The 19066-nt window shown below is 37.8% G+C and overlaps 1 protein-coding gene across 2 annotated transcripts in view; it reads right to left on the reverse strand.

Moving 5' to 3' along the window:
• Positions 1-5628: 5628 nt before the first annotated feature.
• The window catches only part of RSPH3 (radial spoke head 3), a 33315-nt gene continuing 19877 nt past the window's right edge, over positions 5629-19066 (reverse strand). Inside the window, exons 4-9 of one of the 2 annotated variants that reach the window (XM_045058316.1) lie at positions 18257-18402; positions 17035-17238; positions 15316-15478; positions 13161-13247; positions 12254-12625; positions 5629-6752 (exon numbers count right to left, since the gene is read on the reverse strand). In XM_045058316.1, the coding sequence (XP_044914251.1) occupies positions 12291-12625; positions 13161-13247; positions 15316-15478; positions 17035-17238; positions 18257-18402 (935 nt within the window). In that variant the 3' untranslated portion in view covers positions 5629-6752; positions 12254-12290. Of the gene's footprint in view, positions 6753-12132; positions 12626-13160; positions 13248-15315; positions 15479-17034; positions 17239-18256; positions 18403-19066 lie in introns of those variants that run through there. The other variant, XM_006932135.5, reaches the window with a different exon arrangement.

Raw genomic sequence — 19066 nt, forward strand, 5'->3', positions numbered from 1 at the left:
AATTTTCTATTTCTTCCTGATTCAGTTTTGGGAGGTTACATATTTCTAGAAATTTATCCATATCTTCTAGGTTGTCCAATTTGTTGTCATGTAATTTTTCATAATATTCCCTTATAATCCTTTGCATTTCTGTGGTGTTGTTTGCTATTTCTCCTATTTCTGATTTTGTTTGAGTTATGTCTTTCTTCCTTTTGATAAGTTTGGCTAAAGCTTTATCAATTTTGTTGATCTTTTCAAAGAACCAGCTTCTGGTTTCATTGATCTCTTCTACTGTTTTTTGTTTGTTTGCTTGTTTTTTTTTTTTTTTTAGTTTCTATTTTGTTTATTTCTGCTCTCATCTTTATTATTTCCTTCCTTCTGTTAGTTTTTTTGGTTGTGTTTATTCTTCTTTTTCTAGCTCCTTTAGATGTAAAGTTAGGTTGTTTGAGATTTTTCTTGAATTTTGAGGTAGACCTGTATTGCTATAAACTCTCCTCTTAGAACAGCTTTTGCTACATCCCTATTGTGTTTTCATTTTCATTTGTCTCCATATAGTTTTTGATTTCTTCTTTGAGTTCTTAGTTGACCCATTCATTGCTTAGTAGCATGTTACTTAACCTCCACTTATTTATGTTCTTTCCAGATTTTTCCTGTGGTTGATTTCTAATTTCATAGCATTGTGGTCAGAAAAGATGCATGAAATGACTTCAATCTTTGTGAATTTGTTGAGACTTGTTTTGTGGCCTAATATGCAATCTATTTTGGAGAATGTTCCATGTGCACTTGAAAATATGTGTATTCTGCTGTTTTTAGGATGAAATGTTCTGAATATATCTGTTAAATCCATCTGGTTCAATGTGTCATTTAAAGCCCCTGTTTCCTTTTGGTTTTCTGTTTGAATGACCTGCCCATTGATATAAGTGGGGAGTTAAAATTACTATCAATTCCTTCATGTTTGTTATCACCTGCTTATATATTTGGGTGCTTCTATGTTGGATACACAAATATTTACTATTGTTATATCTTCTTGTTGGATTGTCCCCTTGATTATATAGTGTCTTTTTTTTGTGTGTGTCTTGTTCAGTCTTTGTTTTAAAGTCTATTTTGTCCAATAAAAGTATTGCTACCCTGGCTTTCCTTTCATATACATTTGCATGACAAATGGTTCTCTGTCCCTTCACTTTCAATCTGCATGTGTTTTTTGGTCTGAAATGAGTCTCTCATAGGCAGCATATAGATGGGTCTTATTTTTTTTGTTTGTTTTGTTTTGTTTTGTTTTGTTTTGTTTTGTTTTGATCCATCCATCACCTTATGTCTTTTGATTGGAGCATTTAGTCCATTTATATTCAAAGTAATTATTGGTAGGTGTATATTTATTGCCATTTTATTCCTTGTTTCATGGTTGTTTTTGTAGTTTATTTCTATTCCTTTCTTCTATTGCTCTTTTCTCTCATGATGTATATCATGCATATACATGTATACCATAATGTATATACATGTATATCATGTATAAATGGTATACATTTATAGTATACCATTCAGATATACCATTCAGTCTATCACATCTTCTGTGTATAGCAGTTTATATTAAGTTGGTAGCCACTTAAGTTTGAACCCATTCTTTACTCCTCTCCTCCCCAAGTTTTAGGTATGTGGTGTTATTGTTTACATCCTTTTATTTTTGTAAGTTCTTTGACTGGTTTTTACAGATATACTTAGTATTACTGCTTTTGTGCTTCCTACTTGCCTTCCTCTTGCCCTTTAACATTTCTTATAGGGCTGGTTTAATCATGAATTCTTTTAGCTGTTTGGGAAATTCTCTCTTCTTCGATTCTAAATGATAGTCTTGCTGGATAGGGTATTCTATCTAGAGTATTACCTGCAGATTTTTTTCCTTTCAGCACTTTGAATATATAATACCACTCTCTTCTGGCCTACAAAGTTTCTGTGGAAAAATCAGCTGATAGCCTTATAGGGTTTCCCTTGTATGTATCTGCTTTCTTTCTTCTTGCTTCTAAAATTCTTTATCACTACTTTTTGCCATTTCACTTGCTGTGTGTCTTGGAGCGGACCTCTTTGGGTTGATTTTGTTGGGGGATCTCTGTGCCTCCTGCATCTAGATTTGTTTCTTTCCACAGATTTGGGACGTTGTGAGCTATTATTTTTTCAAATAATTTTTCTGTCCTCTTTTCTTTCTCTTCTCCTTCTGGGATCCCTGTAAGGATATTATATGGGATGTTATTACACTTGATGGTGTCCCTAAGTTCCCTAAGTCTTTTCTCATTTTGCATATATATATATATATTTTATATATATATATATATATATATATATTTTTTTTTTTTTTTATCTCATCTGCTCAGCTTGATTTTCCATTACTCTATCCTCCAGGCCACTGATTCAATCTTCTGCTTTGTTAACTCTATTTATTCCATCTAGTGTATTTTTAATTCCAGATATTGTATTCTTCATCTCTGATTGTTTCTTTTTTATCTTATTGTTAAGGGTCTCCACTCCATTTTCAAGTGCAGTATCTTTATGATCATTACTTTAAATTCTTGAACAGGCATATTACTTATCTCTGTTTTGCTTGGGTCTCATCCCATGATTTTGATCTCTTCTTTTTTTGGGACATATTCCTCTGTCTTTTCATTTTGTCTAACTCTCTGTGTCTGTCTCTGTGTGTTAGGAAAGACAGTTATGTTTCCTGCATTTGAAAATAATGGCCTTATGAAGAAGAGATCCTGTAGTGCCCTGCCACGCATTTTGTCTTTACCAGAACCTGGTGCTTCAGGAGTATTGCCTATGTGTGATGTGTACACCCTTCTGTTTTGGCTGAGCTGCTTTTTCCTTTAGTCCAGCAGTCTGCAATGGCTCTCTTTGCCTGTTGTGGGCAGTGTTCAGTCCCTGTGGTGTTAACTGGCCAGTGTGGGTCTGCCTTGGGCTTGAGGGGAGTCAGACTGGGCATTTGCCAGAGATGCAGTAGCACCACACTGCAGGGCGCTTTCTCTGAGAAGCTTTCATTGGTGGGTAAGGTCTGTAGGTCACAGCAGCTGTCTGCCTCCAGCCCACTGCCGGGGGCTCTTTCTGACTGGTAGGTGTGATTATCTTTCCTTCACCCCAGGGCAGGAATCACTCTGCAGTGGTGCTGGCTGCTGCAGGGGCTGCCTGTGCACTGCCAGTCTGGTAGCACCACCCTGTGTGGGCTCTGGCTAAGAGCACATTGAAGAGGGTGGATCGGAGGAAGCACCACTGGGGGATACGGTGGGGTGGTGGTGCTTGCAGACTGCTTGCTGCCATTCCTCCGAGAGCAGGGCAGTGCAGGGACTAAGGCAGGCTGTCTGGAGGGGTGGGTTGGTGGAAGCACTGCGCAAGAAGGATGGGCAATTTCCGCAATTCCCGCAGGTGGCTGTGTGTTTACACTGGGGTGCAGGGGAGGGAAATGTGCCTGCCGGTTCCTTTGTTCCTGGAGGAGTTCCCCAGAGATTTCTGTCCCTCTGGAACATGCTCTGAGATTAGTAAATAACTCTCCCTCCTGTGTGCCCCAGAGACTTTTCAAACCGCTACTTCTATGTTCTATCTCTGTGGGCTGTTAGTAGTGCTATTTAAAGGCAGAGACTCAGCTTCCTCTGCTCACTGACTCTTCCAGAGCTGAGCCCACTGATTTTTTTTTTTTTTTAATTCCAGGTTTTAAGTCCTGCTGTTGTAAGATCTCACAAAACTTAGCCCTTCTGGTTTTCAAAGCCAAATGTTATGGAGATTTGTCATCCTCATGTGGGCTTCCTAGTGGGGAGGGGGTATTTTTTTTTTTTTTTTTGAGAGAGAGAGAGAGTTGGGGAGGGGCAGAGAGAGAGAGAGAGAGAGAGAGAGACAGAATCCAAAGCAGGCTCCAGGCTCCTAGCTGTCAGCATAAAACCTGATGTGGGGCTTGAACTCATGAATTGTGAGATCATGACCTGAGCGGATATCAGATGCTTAACTGACTGAGCCACCCAGTCGCCCTGTGTGGGGGTCTGTTTATCTCCCTTTTCCATGCCTATGGCATCCCTCCCTCCTGTGGACAGTTCTGTGGGTCCATTTAATTCCTGACTGCTTCTGTGCTTTTCCAACTGTCTTCGATGTGTCTTCTTCCTTACATTTTATTGTGGAGCTTATTCTGCCAGTCTTCAGGTCATTTTTCTTTATACTTAAAGTGAGTGTTATCTAGTTGTATCCATGGGATGACGTGAGCCTAGGGTCCTCCTATTGTGCCATCTTCCCCAAGTCCAGGACTCATTTTCTACATAGACAATCAGGTCACCTGTGAATAAAGACAGTTTTCTTTCTTCCTCCCCAATCTGTATACCTTTCATTTCCTTTTCTGCATCAGTTAGGACTCCCAATATGGTGTTGAAAAGGAATGATGAGAGGGGACATCATTGCTTTGTGCCTGATCTTAGTGGGAAAGAGTTTAGTTTCTCATTTTGATGTTAGCTTGTGGCTTTTTACTCCTCAAGTTGAAGGATTCTCCTTTATTGCTAATTTACTGAAATCTTTGTGCGTGTGTGTGTGTGTGTGTGTGTGTTCTAAATCATTAATGGGTGTTGAATTTTGTCAAAATCTTCTCCTGCATCTATTGATACAATCACGCAAATTTTTTTAAAGTCTGTTGATGTGATCGATCATATTAGTTGATGTTCAAATGTTAAACCAGCTCTGCATACCTGAGTTAAATCTAAGTCATAGTATATAATTCTTTTTATGCATTGTTGGGACTTAGTTTGCTAATATTTTGTTGTGGATTTTTGCAACTAGGTTAATAAGAGATATTAGTCTGTAGTTTTCATGTAATGTCTGGGTGGTTTTGGTGTTAGAGTAATGTTGGCTTCATAGGTTAAGAAGTATTCCTCTTCCTTCTGTCATCTGAAGAAATGGTAGAGAACTTTTATAATTTCTTAGTTACATGTTTGATAGAATTCACCAGTGAACCCATGTGGGCCCAGTGCTCTCTGTTCTGGAAAGTTAGTCATTATTGATTCAATTTCTTTAATAGATATTGGCCTATTCAGATCATCTATTTCTTCTTTCAGTTTTAAGAACAGTTATGTTGGAATTCTTGAATGGCAGTCTTTTTCTTTTAGTACTTTGAATAGGCCACCCCATTGCCTTCTGCCCTCCATGATGTCTGATGAGAACTGAGCTATTAACCTTATTGAGGAGTATTTGTACATAGTTATTTTTGTCTTATTCTCAAGTTTCTCTTTGCTTCTGTCTCCTGACAATTTGACTATGATGTGTGTAATTGTGGATCTCTTGAGTTTGTACTATGGAATTCATTGAGTTTCTTGGATGTAAATATTAACATTTTTCATCAAATTGAGGATGTTCTCAGACATGGTTTCTATGAATGTTCTTTCTGCACTTTTCTTTTTCCTCTCGTTCTGGGACTCCCATTATGTGTCTGTTAGTATACTTATGGTGCCCCATGTCTCTGAAACTTGTTCTTTCTCCCTATTCATTTTTCTTTTTGTTCTTTTGAGTGGATTCTTTCAATTGACTTAACTTCAACTTCATTGATTCTTTCTTCTACCAGCTCAAATCTGTTATTTACCCTGTAGTGAATTTTTCATTTCAGTTGAGTTTTTCAACACCAGAATTTCTATTTGGCTCTTTTTTTTTTTTTTTTTTTTTTAATGACTTCTAACCTCTTGATAGTCACTATCCGGCAGCTGCCATGTTAAACAATTGCTGATTTTTATGGTGAGGTATCATTCTCATATTTTAATTCTTTAGACATGGTTTCCTTTAGTTCTTTGAACATATTTATACTAGCTGATTAATGTCTTTGTCCAGTAAGTTCAAGATTTAGACTTTCTCAAGAACAGTTTCTATTGAGTGCTTTTTTTCTTTTGCATGGACCATACTTTTCTATTTTTTGTATGTCTTGTATTTTTTTAATTGAAATTTGGATATTTTAAATAATGAAAATATGGTAATTCTGGATCTCAAATTCTTGCCCCACCCCTCCAACCTGGATTTTGTTGCTGTTGTTTGTTGTTGCTGTTTGTTTAATGACTTTCCTGAATAAATTCTGTAAGACCTGGATTCTTTGCTGTGTGCTACCTCTGAAGTCTCTGCTCAGTTAACTTCCTGGTCAGCTAATGATTAGACAGCAATTTCCTTAAATGCCCTGAATTGGTAAATCTTCCACCCTTTGCTAAGGGACTTCTATGTATGTTGAGACATGCCTTCAGTATTTTTGCAGTTTACAACCCTGACTTAGCTTTTAATTCCTGCTTGTGAAGATCCTCAAGGTCAGCCAGAGATGAGAAATTAGGGCGTTCTCAGGTCTTTCTTGGGCACACAGCCCTACAAAGCACCCTACATATATATATACTCTCAGTAATATTTTGAAGCTTTTCGCATTTCCCTGAGGTCATCTCATTCCCCAGGTTTCCCTTTCAAGTTTGCTGTTGCTCCAATGGGTATTTCTGCCTCAGGCAGCTGCCATGTTAAACAATTGCTGATTTTTACTTATTTATTTTTTTTAAGAAAATGCCCTGGTGTTAGGACTTTCCTCACAGAGCAAGCTCTGAGTCAGGTCAAATAAAGATAAGCCCTGTTAATGGAATTTTCGAGGGAGCTGCCAGACCAGTCAAACATTGACAGTTTTCTGGGGATGTGGCTTTTGGGGAGTTCCAAGCTGGTTCTGCTTCTTTTCAATGCCTGATGGGCTGCTGGTTTTCTCAGTGACTGTGGTTCTGGGTCTGTTGGTTTTCATGGCTATGGTGGAGCTGGGAAGAATGAGATGGGAATAGAGCAAGGTAAAATACCACAAGCTTTACTGTTCATAATGAGATTCAGCCATTTTTCTTGAATAAATGTTATTCATTGTTGCAAGTTTTTGGTTAATTTCCAGAGTTCTGAAAATTTTGATTTTTGACAATTTTGCCTGGGTTCTCATTGCTTTTATAGAGGAGATTTTCAGAGGTCCTTACTCCACCATTCTAGAAGTGTTTCCTCCATAAACATTAATCTCTGTACTGAGCTGTAATATAATGATGTATTCAGGGCATGTTGAGGAATATTCAGTTTTGGCCCCATACCACTGTGCTTTTTATCTTTTTTTCCTGCCTTTTTTAAAAAAAAATATTTATTTGTTTTTGGGAGAGCGTAAGTAGGGGAGGGATAGAGAGAAGGGACAGAGGATCCAAACTGGGCTCTGCACTGACAGGCTGACGGCAGTGGGTCCAATGTGGGGCTCGAACTCATGAACTGTGAGATCATGAACTGAACCAAAGTCAGATGCTCAACCGACTGAGCCACCCAGGTGCCCCTCCTGCCTTTTTCTTATAAATGTTAGCCTATGAGTCTTCCCACAGCAGTCCCTTTTTCCTTGTTAATATATTATTTCCAATATGTTGTGGAGTTAATAATCAAATAGCCAAATTGGTTAGCAATACGTTAAAAAGCTTTGGATGGCCCACTGCAAAGTGTGTGGACTTTTGTGACATTGTGACTGCCTATAAATAATTTTGACTTTTTCTCTGTGTTTTAAGAATGAGGTTTCTAGATAACTGAATTTACAAGTGAGTTGGTGATGTCCAAATCATGGGAGATCCTAATGCCACAGTACTCCTTGCTGAGTTAGATTACATCTGTAGTGGTATATCTAATTCTGGGAAACATGTTTAAGATGATGTTGAACAAATGGGAGTTTCAAGATAACAGTAACCAGGATGGAGAATGAGTAAGTTCTGAAACTATGCCATATGAGGAATAATTGGGAAGAGTGGTGATATTTCATTCAGAGAAAGAAAAGCTTGGAAGAAAGGAAAAAGTTACTGGAGTATAGGACAGGGCTAATATGGTAATAAAATTGTTCTGCTTCCCTGAACCATACTCATGCCAAATGGTAGGATTATGACCAAAAAGCATAGGTTACAATGGAACAGATTCTGACTCAGTATAAGAGAAACTTCTGATAATGAGAACTATCCAATAATGTAATTGACTAAGCATTTATTTACCATAGCCTGGGCCTGGGGAGACCAAACTAAACACGACAACTGGGCACTGTTAAACATACTGTATTGGATAGAAGACTAGAGTATCTGACAGCTAAGGTCCTCTCTACAACAACCATTTTAAGGGTTCAGATACAGGTTGGAGTCCACTGGCACCTCTACAGAGCTGGCAGTGGCAGCTGCCATTTAGGGCAAGATAAAAAATTCACTGTGAGTCTAGTGTCTCCAAGGAATACAATGTATTTTTGAACTCTGTCTACCAAGGTCTCGTTCTCATCATGTATGAAGTTGGAGGCAAGTTCACTTTACCTTAGAGTTTTACTGACACCTAGTGGTAAATATGGATATCAGTATACTCTAAAATGTTAGAAGACCATATATACAGTAGTGCAAATAAAAATGTTCTAATACTGGGGTGCCTGGGTGGCTCAGTTGGTGAAGTGTCTGCCTCTTGGTTTCGGCTCAGGTCATGATCTCATGGTTTGTGGATTCGAGCCCCGTGCTGGGCTCTGTGGCTGACAGTGTGGAGTCTGCTTGGGATTTTCTCCCTCCCTCTCTTTCTCTGCCCCTTCTCTGCACACCCTCTCTCTCTCAAATAATAATAAAAATAAAACTTAAAAAAAGAGCTAATAAACTATTTAAAAATGCTTTGATATTTACAAAAATTATTGATGCATATAGCGATAAAAATTTATTCATGCTTTGAACTCTTCTCAAAAGATTTAAAATTGCTCGGGACACTTGGTTGGCTCAGTCGGTTAAGCGTCTGATTTCAGCTTAGGTCATGGTCTCGCAGTTAGTGAGTTTGAGCCCTGCATCAGGCTCTGTGCTGACAGCTCAGAGCCTGGAGCCTGCTTCGGATCTGTGTTTCCCTCTCTCTCTGCCCCTCTCCTGCTCATGCTCTGTCTCTGTCTCTCTCTCTCAAAAATAAATAAACGTTAAAAAAAAGATTTAAAATTGTTTAAATGTTATCTTCAAAATACTTTTATCCTGAAATTATCTTCAATATTTCATAGATTTTATTTATACGCAAAATTATAGTGTCATCACTGTATCTTCTCACGTATTTCAGTTATACTATTCTCATGGTTTATGAAAAACAAAAACATCATCTAAGCTATCAATTCATTAAATTTTAATCTGTAAATTGATATCACTAATCCTTCAATTCAAAGGGAGAATTACAGACACCAATCCAATATCACTAACAGTATTTTTTATCATAGTGATAAAAACCTGATTTGCAACATTCTTGTTTGTGCTTCTGATGGACAAGTCAGGAGAAGGCTGGTTCTGGTTAGACCTGGGAACTATGGCTAAGAAACAATAGGTGCTAATTGGTCTGCGGGGAAATTAAATCCCTGTTTCGGACCTCTCCAGAATGCCTTTAGGCTAAATAAATTAAGATAAATGGCTACAGCTATTAAGCTATAGGATGTATATAAATACTTTCTGTAATTCACTTATAAACAAAATAGAAAAGCAGAATGTGCCAAATTTTTCATAGTAAGTGAAGCACATGAAAATAAGATTATAGATTTAAAAAATGTAGCTGTTGTGGTTGATATGTTTTAACACCATGATAAGAAAATGAAAGCTTTCTAGGAGAGAAGAAATGGGGATCATTAACATTTTGATGGTTATGGTACCATAACATTTTGATATGACATGAAAATGCCACTTGTCCCATCCCCGTTATGACTTTCAAAGGAATTATAGTCTCCAAATAGTTTTTCCTTCTGCAGGTTTCCCACCCTGCCATATTTCAGAAATAGGACATGACTGATAAGTCAGTTCTTTTTCCTAATAACAAAAGCAAACCACCTAATGTGTGGTGAAGACTGTATTCTTGCAGGACAGAAAGCAAGCCCAGGCGGTCTGGCTCCGGTATCCAGGCTTCCAGTCACTGCCCTGAGCTGCCCTGAGGGACTTCCCAGGCCGTGCCAACACCCCTCAGCTCAAGAGAAGTCAGAATGACTTGAACACCATGACGCCTACACTGGAGAAAACTACTTTGAACTCTCTGCCCTATTTTAGTGATGTGGGAATTTATCACTGTCAGGGATGACAGTCTCTATAAATTTATTACATAACATGCATTTTATTACTATTTAGCATCTGTTGGCTTAGTGTTAGTAGAAATGATGGAAAGGAAAAGAACTCATAAGAAGAGTATTAGCACATGTAGGCAAAGCCAATTTAAAGTTTCCACTCAATACTTTTTCTCCAGATAATATATAACCTGTTTCTCTAAGTTTTCTCACAGGGACAGTCACCTAACCTCTTAATCATTTTTGTTTCTCTGTAGCATCTAATAGGATGGCAGTTAAACTTAACTGATTTCAGTGTGGAGTCTACAGATTTTCATATATTTAATAAACTGAATTAATTCATGGAATTATAGAGCACAAGTCTGGATGTTTAATGGAACATCTGCAAAGTGTTTAATGGATTAGGTTACTGTAAAAGAGGATTAGAATTGTAGATGATAATCAACCTCCAATCCATTTTGAAAGCATTTTTAAAACTGTAGGTTTTTAAAATCAATAATAATGATTCACAGTGATCCCAATAAAAAAAATGCCTTGTTGTTCTTTCCAAAATTAATATCTTGTATACTTTAGGATGCTCATAGAGACTTTAACAAGATGGAATAACCTAGCAATGGTAACAGGTGTGATTCCAATTTTTAAAAATGCTGCTGATGCAATAATTTATTTAAAGTTATTCTCTGTATCTCACAAGGGCTCAATGTTGTTTACAAGAAAGTACAGTAGATTAGAAGGAAGATTTATGTTCTAGCTTCCATCCCATTACTTACAAGGCTTGTGACTCATGACAAATCACCTAAAATCCCTGAGCTGTGGTTTCCTTATTTATACCCCTACTTTATTTAGCCCCACTGCTAGGCTGTTACTGGCAGTCTCCTACACAGGGCCCAATAGACAGCAGGCATGCAGTTAATGTTTGCTGGCTGACCTAATTAATAAGACTGTTAAAAATGAAAATAAAAATATTGCCACACATACCTCAGAAGGGTTGCTACGAGGTTAAAATGATAAAGTGGTATAATACATGGGAAAATGGTTTGAAAAGCATATAATGCTATGTAGACATACGGTGCATTTCTTTTTACAAATGGAGGAAAATGTTCTTTCTCCATTTTTAAAATGTGGATACATTTTTGGTATTTATCTTCAAAAGAAACTAAGGTAATGTATTAATAACTGCAAGTTATTTCAACTCACTACAGCTCACTACAAATATTCTGAGGAAAATAGGCTGTATCTACCTAAAGCTTCAGAGGGCTTCAATGACTGCTTAAGGTTAATCTGACTTGAGAGAGAAAATATCTGTGATTTTCAATAGTCCAGGTAAACTCTTCAGACAAGTTTAGATTAAAAAGTCAAATGTGAATTCCCTACAATATAGTCATAACATATAATATCTTACCATATTTAAAAAAGATATTTATATGTACTAACCTTTAAGGTCTATGATATATTGTTAGGTGAAAAATGCAAACTATACATTTACATTTATATAAAGAAAAGTCAACCCCTATATTTTTAGGTTTTAAATGTATATGTATATCTTGAAAAAGGCCTAGAAGGTACTCACCTAATTATAACAATGATAACAATGATTATACTGAGGAGGGGAGTGGAACTGCATAAGGGCAAGTAGAGACTTTAGCTTCATTGGTATTGTTTGAATTTTTTTAATAGAAATGTGAAAAAAATGGACAAGCGCCTATTACCAATTTGTAGACTCTTGGGCTTTACCTGAATATTGCAGATGGAAGGGGTAACCAACCATCTATTTAGTTTGACACAAATAAGGGTATATTTCTTGTCCTTGCCAGGAGGGGGCACTACAGCTTTCAGTGACACAACAGTTAGGTATTCTTGCATGGAGGAGGTTAAATGGTTTTCCCATAAAGAAGAAAAAGGCTTACTGGCTGACAGCACTGATATCTAACATGAAATATGATACTTAAAAAAAAAAAGCTAACCCACAAAATTAGAAAAATTAAGGGAAAATATATTTGTTAGTTATATTAGCGGTAAAGTTTGTAATACACATGATTCTCATTAGAGTTACAGTATAGCTTCTAGATAGTCTACCAGTAAATAAATGAATTAAGTTTCATTTCAATTAGTTTTATTATTTCAACATATTTGATTTGTCCAATCCAGTAGACAAAAAGACATGTTGAGTAAATGCAACATAATTTCCATAACCTGAGGGGGCCTGCGCACCATTACCTGATTGCTTGCAATGCTGACTGGCCGTTGATTGGTTTCATGGCTGGAAGTCTCCCCTTGGTTGTAGCACTTCTGTCCCCGAGGTTTTCCTTATTTTTGTTTGCTCATACTCTCCTTCTTCCATAAGCTTTGTTTCTTGGGCTAACACACTCTCCATATACCTTCCATCATCTGGTGTTCTTTGCAGGGAGTCTCTTCCCAGAGGTGGCCTCTGTGGCTGTGCTGTGCTTTGTTCCTGGAGTTCATAACCCACTGGTGGTTCTGTCGTCCTCCCGGACCCCCCGAGCTCGTCCTTAGGCTTCCCGGCCGGGGGCTGGTCGTCCCTCTGCTCATACGCAGCCAGTCTCTTCTCAACCACCTCACGAATCAACACTGAAAAATTTTATGTGGAAAAATCACTGACTGTTTGGATTTGGGTAGTTATAATGCTGACTTACAGAGGACTATAAAGCACTCACCAGGCCTCATCCCTACCCTGTATTGTAACCTTTTATACGATATTGGCACATTTAACTTCTGTGCCACTTAACGCACTGAATATGAATTACATTCAATGCGTGTTTTACCAGAATATCATTTATAAAGTAATGACAGAAGATATTGATTCTGACCAAATTATACAACAACCAAAAGTATTATTGAGGGTAAAAATATGCGCCTTTGTTAATACAATTGATATAATGAAACTTTAAAAACTAAAACTATAAAATTTAACATCTTCTATTCATTCTTTCTACTGGAACATTTCAGAAATGACTTTTCTTTAAAAAAAAATTTTTTTTTAAGTAATCTCTACACCCAACACAGGGCTTGAGCTTACAACCCCGAGATCAAGAGTTGCATGCTCTACTGACTGAGCCAGCCAGGAGCCTCAGAAATGACTTTTACATAAAATAAAACAACTTACTGTCAAGCACTGTTCTTCCCACCATACTGTATTCCATGGTTTTGTCAACTTCATTCATTAGCCATGGAAGGAATCCTATTTCAATATCTGTAATTAAAAAAAGTTAATTTTGTTAAAATGAAATTCATTATAATTTCATTATAATGATTTTTATGAATCATTATAGATAGGAAGAATCTGTGCTTTCCCCCTAATGTTGAAGGCTCATTAACACAGTTCTATTTACTTATTTATATTAAGGTTATTTATTTTGAGAGAGAGAGAGAGAGAGAGAAAGACGTGAGAACAGGGGAGGAGCAGAGAGAGAGAATCCCAAGCAGGCTCTGCACTGTCAGTGTGCAGCCTGACATGGGCTCGATCTCACAAACTTCAAGATCATAACCTGAGCCAAAATCAAGAGCTGGAGGCTTAACTCACTGAGCCACCCAGCACAACCCCCCCCCCCCACTGTTTTCTTAATACTTAAAATATCAAATAGACTTATACAACATTAATTTTGCCACATTCTCTCTGTATGTTTTGGTCCATTTCCTTTCTATTGCAGCAAAAATAGTATTTTCAAAACTATGAAGCCTTCCTTGGAGTCCAAGCCTTTGGAGCTGACTGCACAGGTACAATCTGAGGTAGACGAGGGGGCGGGTTCAGGAGTGGGGAGGAAGATGTGGGTCTGGGAGCAGAACTCCAATCCAAATGCAATACAAATGTGGGACTGAACCAAGATGATAAAGAGAATGCTCCCATCTGAGGCCCGGAGCCCATGAGGAGCTGACCAAGGGTCAGAGAGTATCTGAGAACAAGGCCATCTAGAAATGGGTCAGAAACTAGGTGCTTCCATTAGTGATAAATTTGTTCAAACTGAAATGGAAATCTACTGTGTAAGCCTTTTAAAAAATATGATCCATTACAATATACATTTTAATGTTTCAAAATAGCTTTTTGGGGGAGGGGGTAGCATCTGTTACTTTTCAATGGGGTGACAATAGAGAGTATAATAGAATATTATATTCACTACTATAAATAATTTTTTAATCTGAGGCATGAATCTCATTTGCAAGCTTCTCAATGATCTGTGACTTTTTTTTTTTTTTTTTTTTTTAGCAATTCATGAGGGGAAAAAAAGTTACCAGACTCTGTGTGGCTAACAGCAGTCTAGCTAGACCCCAAGGAGGCGGCAACGAAGCACAGGAAGAGCACTGGACCTGGGGTCAGAGTCCCAGGCCTAATGGCTTCCCTGCCTGTCTGGGAGAAGGTATTTAACTTCTCTGGGCTTCAGTTTCTACTTCTGAAAAATGGGAATTGATCTGCTCTATCTACCCCCCAGGGTTACTGGTATCAATGCTATCATGTATAAAAAATACAACAGAAATGGTAAAGTACAATATAAACTAATAATATTTGTCTGTAATCTGACCCCTTATGCATGTGTACTGAATTGAATCTGTAACCAGTGAAAATTAATATTACTGAACTCTGATCCCAAATACTATTAGCCATTTGAAATAGGACCTGTACACATTTTGTGAATTTAAATGCTTCTGAACGTGAGGAAGGAGGGCAGCTCTGAGAAACTGTTCATTTGGCCTGACTAGCTGAGGGGTGGGGCTCAGAGGGTGGACAGAGAGCTGACAGGTGCGATTCTCTAAGCTCAGAGACAGGTCTCCTTGTTTTTATCTCCCACACCTAATACAGGCCCTGGGATGGTGTCCACACCTAAGCGAATGAAGACTTTAAGGGTTTTTGAGCAGAACAGGGAGTCAGCTGAGAAAAAGTTACAAGTACGTACACACATATTTCATACACATCGTGTTCCACACATATTTTGACATTTAGCTCCTAAATAATCCTCATTTCACCCATGAGGAAATTGAAGGTCATACAGCTGACCCAGGATGCAACTGGGGCCCGCACTCAAGTTTTTGACATCAGGTCCTAGTTCTTCCTACTTCCCAGTGCTGCTTCTCAGCAAAAGACAAGTCCAGGTCTTTCTAGCATACCTCTCATTAGTAATAGTACCAACTTAACACGACTCGAATTGACTTTCAGAGTTGGTTTCAAAGACAGATTCCAATTCCGAACGGAAACGGGCACGGGATTACTTGGAAGCATTCAGAGGAAGCGGACAGTAGCAGAGCGACCTGACAACACCCCCACAAACCTCTTTCAACGGGGTCGTAGAAGTAGCCGCCGTCCCGGAGGCTGTCGAACACCGAGGGGAGAAGGTCGGCCAGGTACCGCTGGGCGAACGCGCGCGCCGCCACTTTCTGCGCCGTCTCGCTGTGTTTGTACACCACCTCCCACTGCTGTCGCTTCCGGCGCTCCTGCACGCACAAGACACGCCCGCACACGGTTACTCAGCCGCGCCGTCCTCCCCCAGCGCCGCGTGCGCTGAGGGCAAGAATCTGGACGCGGATTTGGATCAAAACGTGGACAGCGAGGAATCCGTTAATGGTGCATGAAGGTTTTAGAGAATTTCAAACAGGAAGTCAAACAAGGGATGAGCTTCAGGTGAAATTCATCTGCTGATCCATTTTTAAGCAAAAGAATTTCAACACGTGCACGGTTGACCGTATGGGTGTTAGCAAAGAATAATATATAACTATTATTAGCAACTAGTATAATAAACTACCAATATGAAAATTATAGTTGCTCAGATATCTTCATTTAAAGTACCTGGGCCAACGAGTTGTGTCATTTGTAATGATTCTTTGAATTCATAAAATTCTGAAAATTATAAACCTTTTTTTGTTGTTGCTTTTTGTAGACCATAGGATATCTATAGAGCTAATGAATCATCTTCTCTGCTCCCATGTGGAAGTGGGAAAATTAATGTAGTTTCTTATTAAGTCTATTTTCAGAATTTAAGTAAATATAAATTTAGATGATTTGTATTCTTCATTGTTTTCACAGTATATTTCCTAATAGCAAATAAACAAGAAGTTTCCTTTGATGAGCATTTCACTGATTATTTCAATAAAGCTAATACTGCCACTGATCATTTTACATTTGTAAACAAATGGTCTTCATTTGCATAATCTCTACCATAAGCCCTATGCCCTTTACGCAATTAATTATTCATTTTGGAGAAAAACTAAAAGTCAATTTAATTAGGTATTGAGCAGAATATCCCAACAACTAAGCTATTCTGTGCTGTGAGTGAGACTCTTTGGGAAATTGTCTGAACTCTTTTAGGTATTCAGTCACTCCTACATAATTTATACATTCGGTGTCCAACAGAGGGTGACAATTATTACCAGACCCAGAAAAAGTCTTAAAAGATGATTGAGCCTATCACTTCCTAATTGAAGGTTATTGGCATTTTTTAAAAACTAGATCCTAGAACTTTTCTTATTAAAAGTTCTAAAAACTTGTAATGTGAAGCAATATTACGCAAAGAAGTTCTGGAGAATCCCTAGGGCATAGAGAAGGGTCTGGCCACTGAGAAAAAAGACCCAGAATTCTGTCTGGATCCTCTGCTTCTCCACCACACCCATCCCCAATCTAGTCCACTTTTCCCTTCTACTTTTCTGCCACTGATTATGGAAAAACCAATACATTTCCTTTGCTAGGAATCTTGATATGTAAGACTGCCTTTCAGTCGGGACATATGTGATTACAAATGAAATTAAATGTAATTACAAATGTAATTAAAATTACATTTAGAAACTTTTGCGAACTCTAGGTACATATACGTAAGCTGGTATTAAAGAATGTGCTTCTGTGTGTAAAAGTTCTGTGATCTATAGGAGATAACTGAGCAACAAACTCTTTTCTAACATATTTGCAAAGATCTCTAGCTCTATGACATACTATGTGTGATTCAGAACATGATCTGTTAAACATCCAAAGACTAAGAAAGAAAACTAGAGTTCTATACTTTTTCCTCTCTGTGTCGTTTCTCTTGCTCTGCAAGTCGCTGGACTTCAGCAAGTTCGACGTTGCGTAACTCTTCATACGCATACTGACTGGCCCGCAGGTTAGCCAACTCTTCTTCTTCCATTACTTCCAAAAGAGACTGCTCAATGGTCTTTCCCACCAGAACTTCTAACATTGGTTTAACTTCAAGATCAAAGTCAAAGAGCTTAAAAACACACAAAACAAAGCAAATTTAAAATCCGAGTCATGAACCAAATGCTGAAAGAAACAACATCCAGAAAAGTAGTCATGACAGGATACTGTTTATTGAGGATCTTGTGTGTGCTATAGATGCTGTGATGGTGCTTTACTTAATGGTTTCCAACACTCAACACAGCCCCACAGGGCACACACAATAAGCATTTCATTTACAGGCAAAAATCATTTTGAGTCCAAATTATATAAAGACCTACAGAGCCATCAAAATGAACCCTGATACTCAATAATTTTAAGAGCAGACTCTGAAACCTGAAAGAAATATCCTTGTATTTCTCAGTTTTTGCCCTTTCGACTCAATTTTTACTGGTTTGTTTTCACTAACACTTTGAAGAACTAAGGGACAAGAATAAAGGGCATTTTGGTGGTTCTTCTCCAGGGTTTAGAGGCAGCTATACCCTTGGATGTAGTTTGTGAAGACTTATTTTATTTCTCAATTTCAATGGAAGTTCTTTCAAGTTCCTTCAAGTCTTAAATCTCACCCAAGTCATTATGCACATAAGCATGGCTTCTCTTCTTCCATTTCATAAACTGGCTTATTTATGTATTCTACATTGATATGAAGATGAAATTATTTTAGTTTTTTTCTAACATAGGGAGATTATCTTAATGAAAATTATATAATTTATAAGCAGCTAACAGTGGACCTCTTATACCAGTATCTTATACCAGAGAGGCTATTTTTCTTTATTTGGTACAAATTTACCTTGTATTCAGACATTAATCAAGTATGCGAAAAAATCAAAGTGCAGACATTCTAAAAATATTTCTAATGATTTTTATTTCTGATCTGCAAAGAGGAGAAATCAGAATATGCTATTTCAGGATAAAACTATTATAAGTACAGTTGGAAAGAAATCCAATAAGTAGAATCTTTCTGATTATGAAGTGGTTTGTAAGCTTTTAACTAAACCTAACTTAACCTGTTTATAAAGAAGATAGAGGGAAGTCCAGATAAAGCACTGTACCTCTCCTTCTAGTATTTGGGTGGCCACATCTTTGCCAGTTTTAGCAGGAATAAAGAGTGGTGTTGGTGGTCTGTCCAAAAATGCATCTGTTTGGCATTCCACATCAACTTCTATTATACGGTCAGCAATTTCTTCAAGGTACATTTCTAAGAGAATACCATACGCATTGAGTTTGAAATTCTGGTCTCTTTTAGGCATATATGTGTATTGAAACTTTAGCTCCTTCCAAACAGAATTAAATGGATCAGAAAAGAAGTGCTCAAATGTGGGACGAAATTCACATATTGTACTAAGCATTTTTATGTATTTGGAAGACCCAAGGGCTAGTCAGGCTAGGACATTTACTGAATGTTGAGAAAGCACTGAGCTTTGTACTTGAAAACAGAACTAAAGGAGAACATGAGGCCTAGATGTTTGTAAGATGCAAAGTATAATTGGGGGTGAAAAGTTAATAATCCACCTATATAACTGAGTTCTAAGATAGTAAATGTGTAAAGATTTGAAAATTCCTGGATATTTAGAAAATTATGCACCATGTCACTATGTTACCTGATGTTCCCTCTAGGCTATAGATTATAAACAGACTTATGAAAACAGATTTCACCTTAGGAATAATTTATGTGAGGCAAGGTCAGCGTGGTTATCATGCAAAGAACATGAGAACTGGAGTCAGATGTTGAACATAGGACCTAGTCAAGTTACATCTTCTTAGAGCCTTAGTTTCTTTATCTGTAAAAGGGATCATAATTACCATCACAAGGAGTCCTTCTAATAATAAAGAAAGGAGATACACGTAGAGGACTGGAATAG

Source organism: Felis catus, chromosome B2 (genome assembly GCF_018350175.1).
Source record: "Felis catus isolate Fca126 chromosome B2, F.catus_Fca126_mat1.0, whole genome shotgun sequence".
NCBI lineage: Eukaryota > Metazoa > Chordata > Mammalia > Carnivora > Felidae > Felis > Felis catus.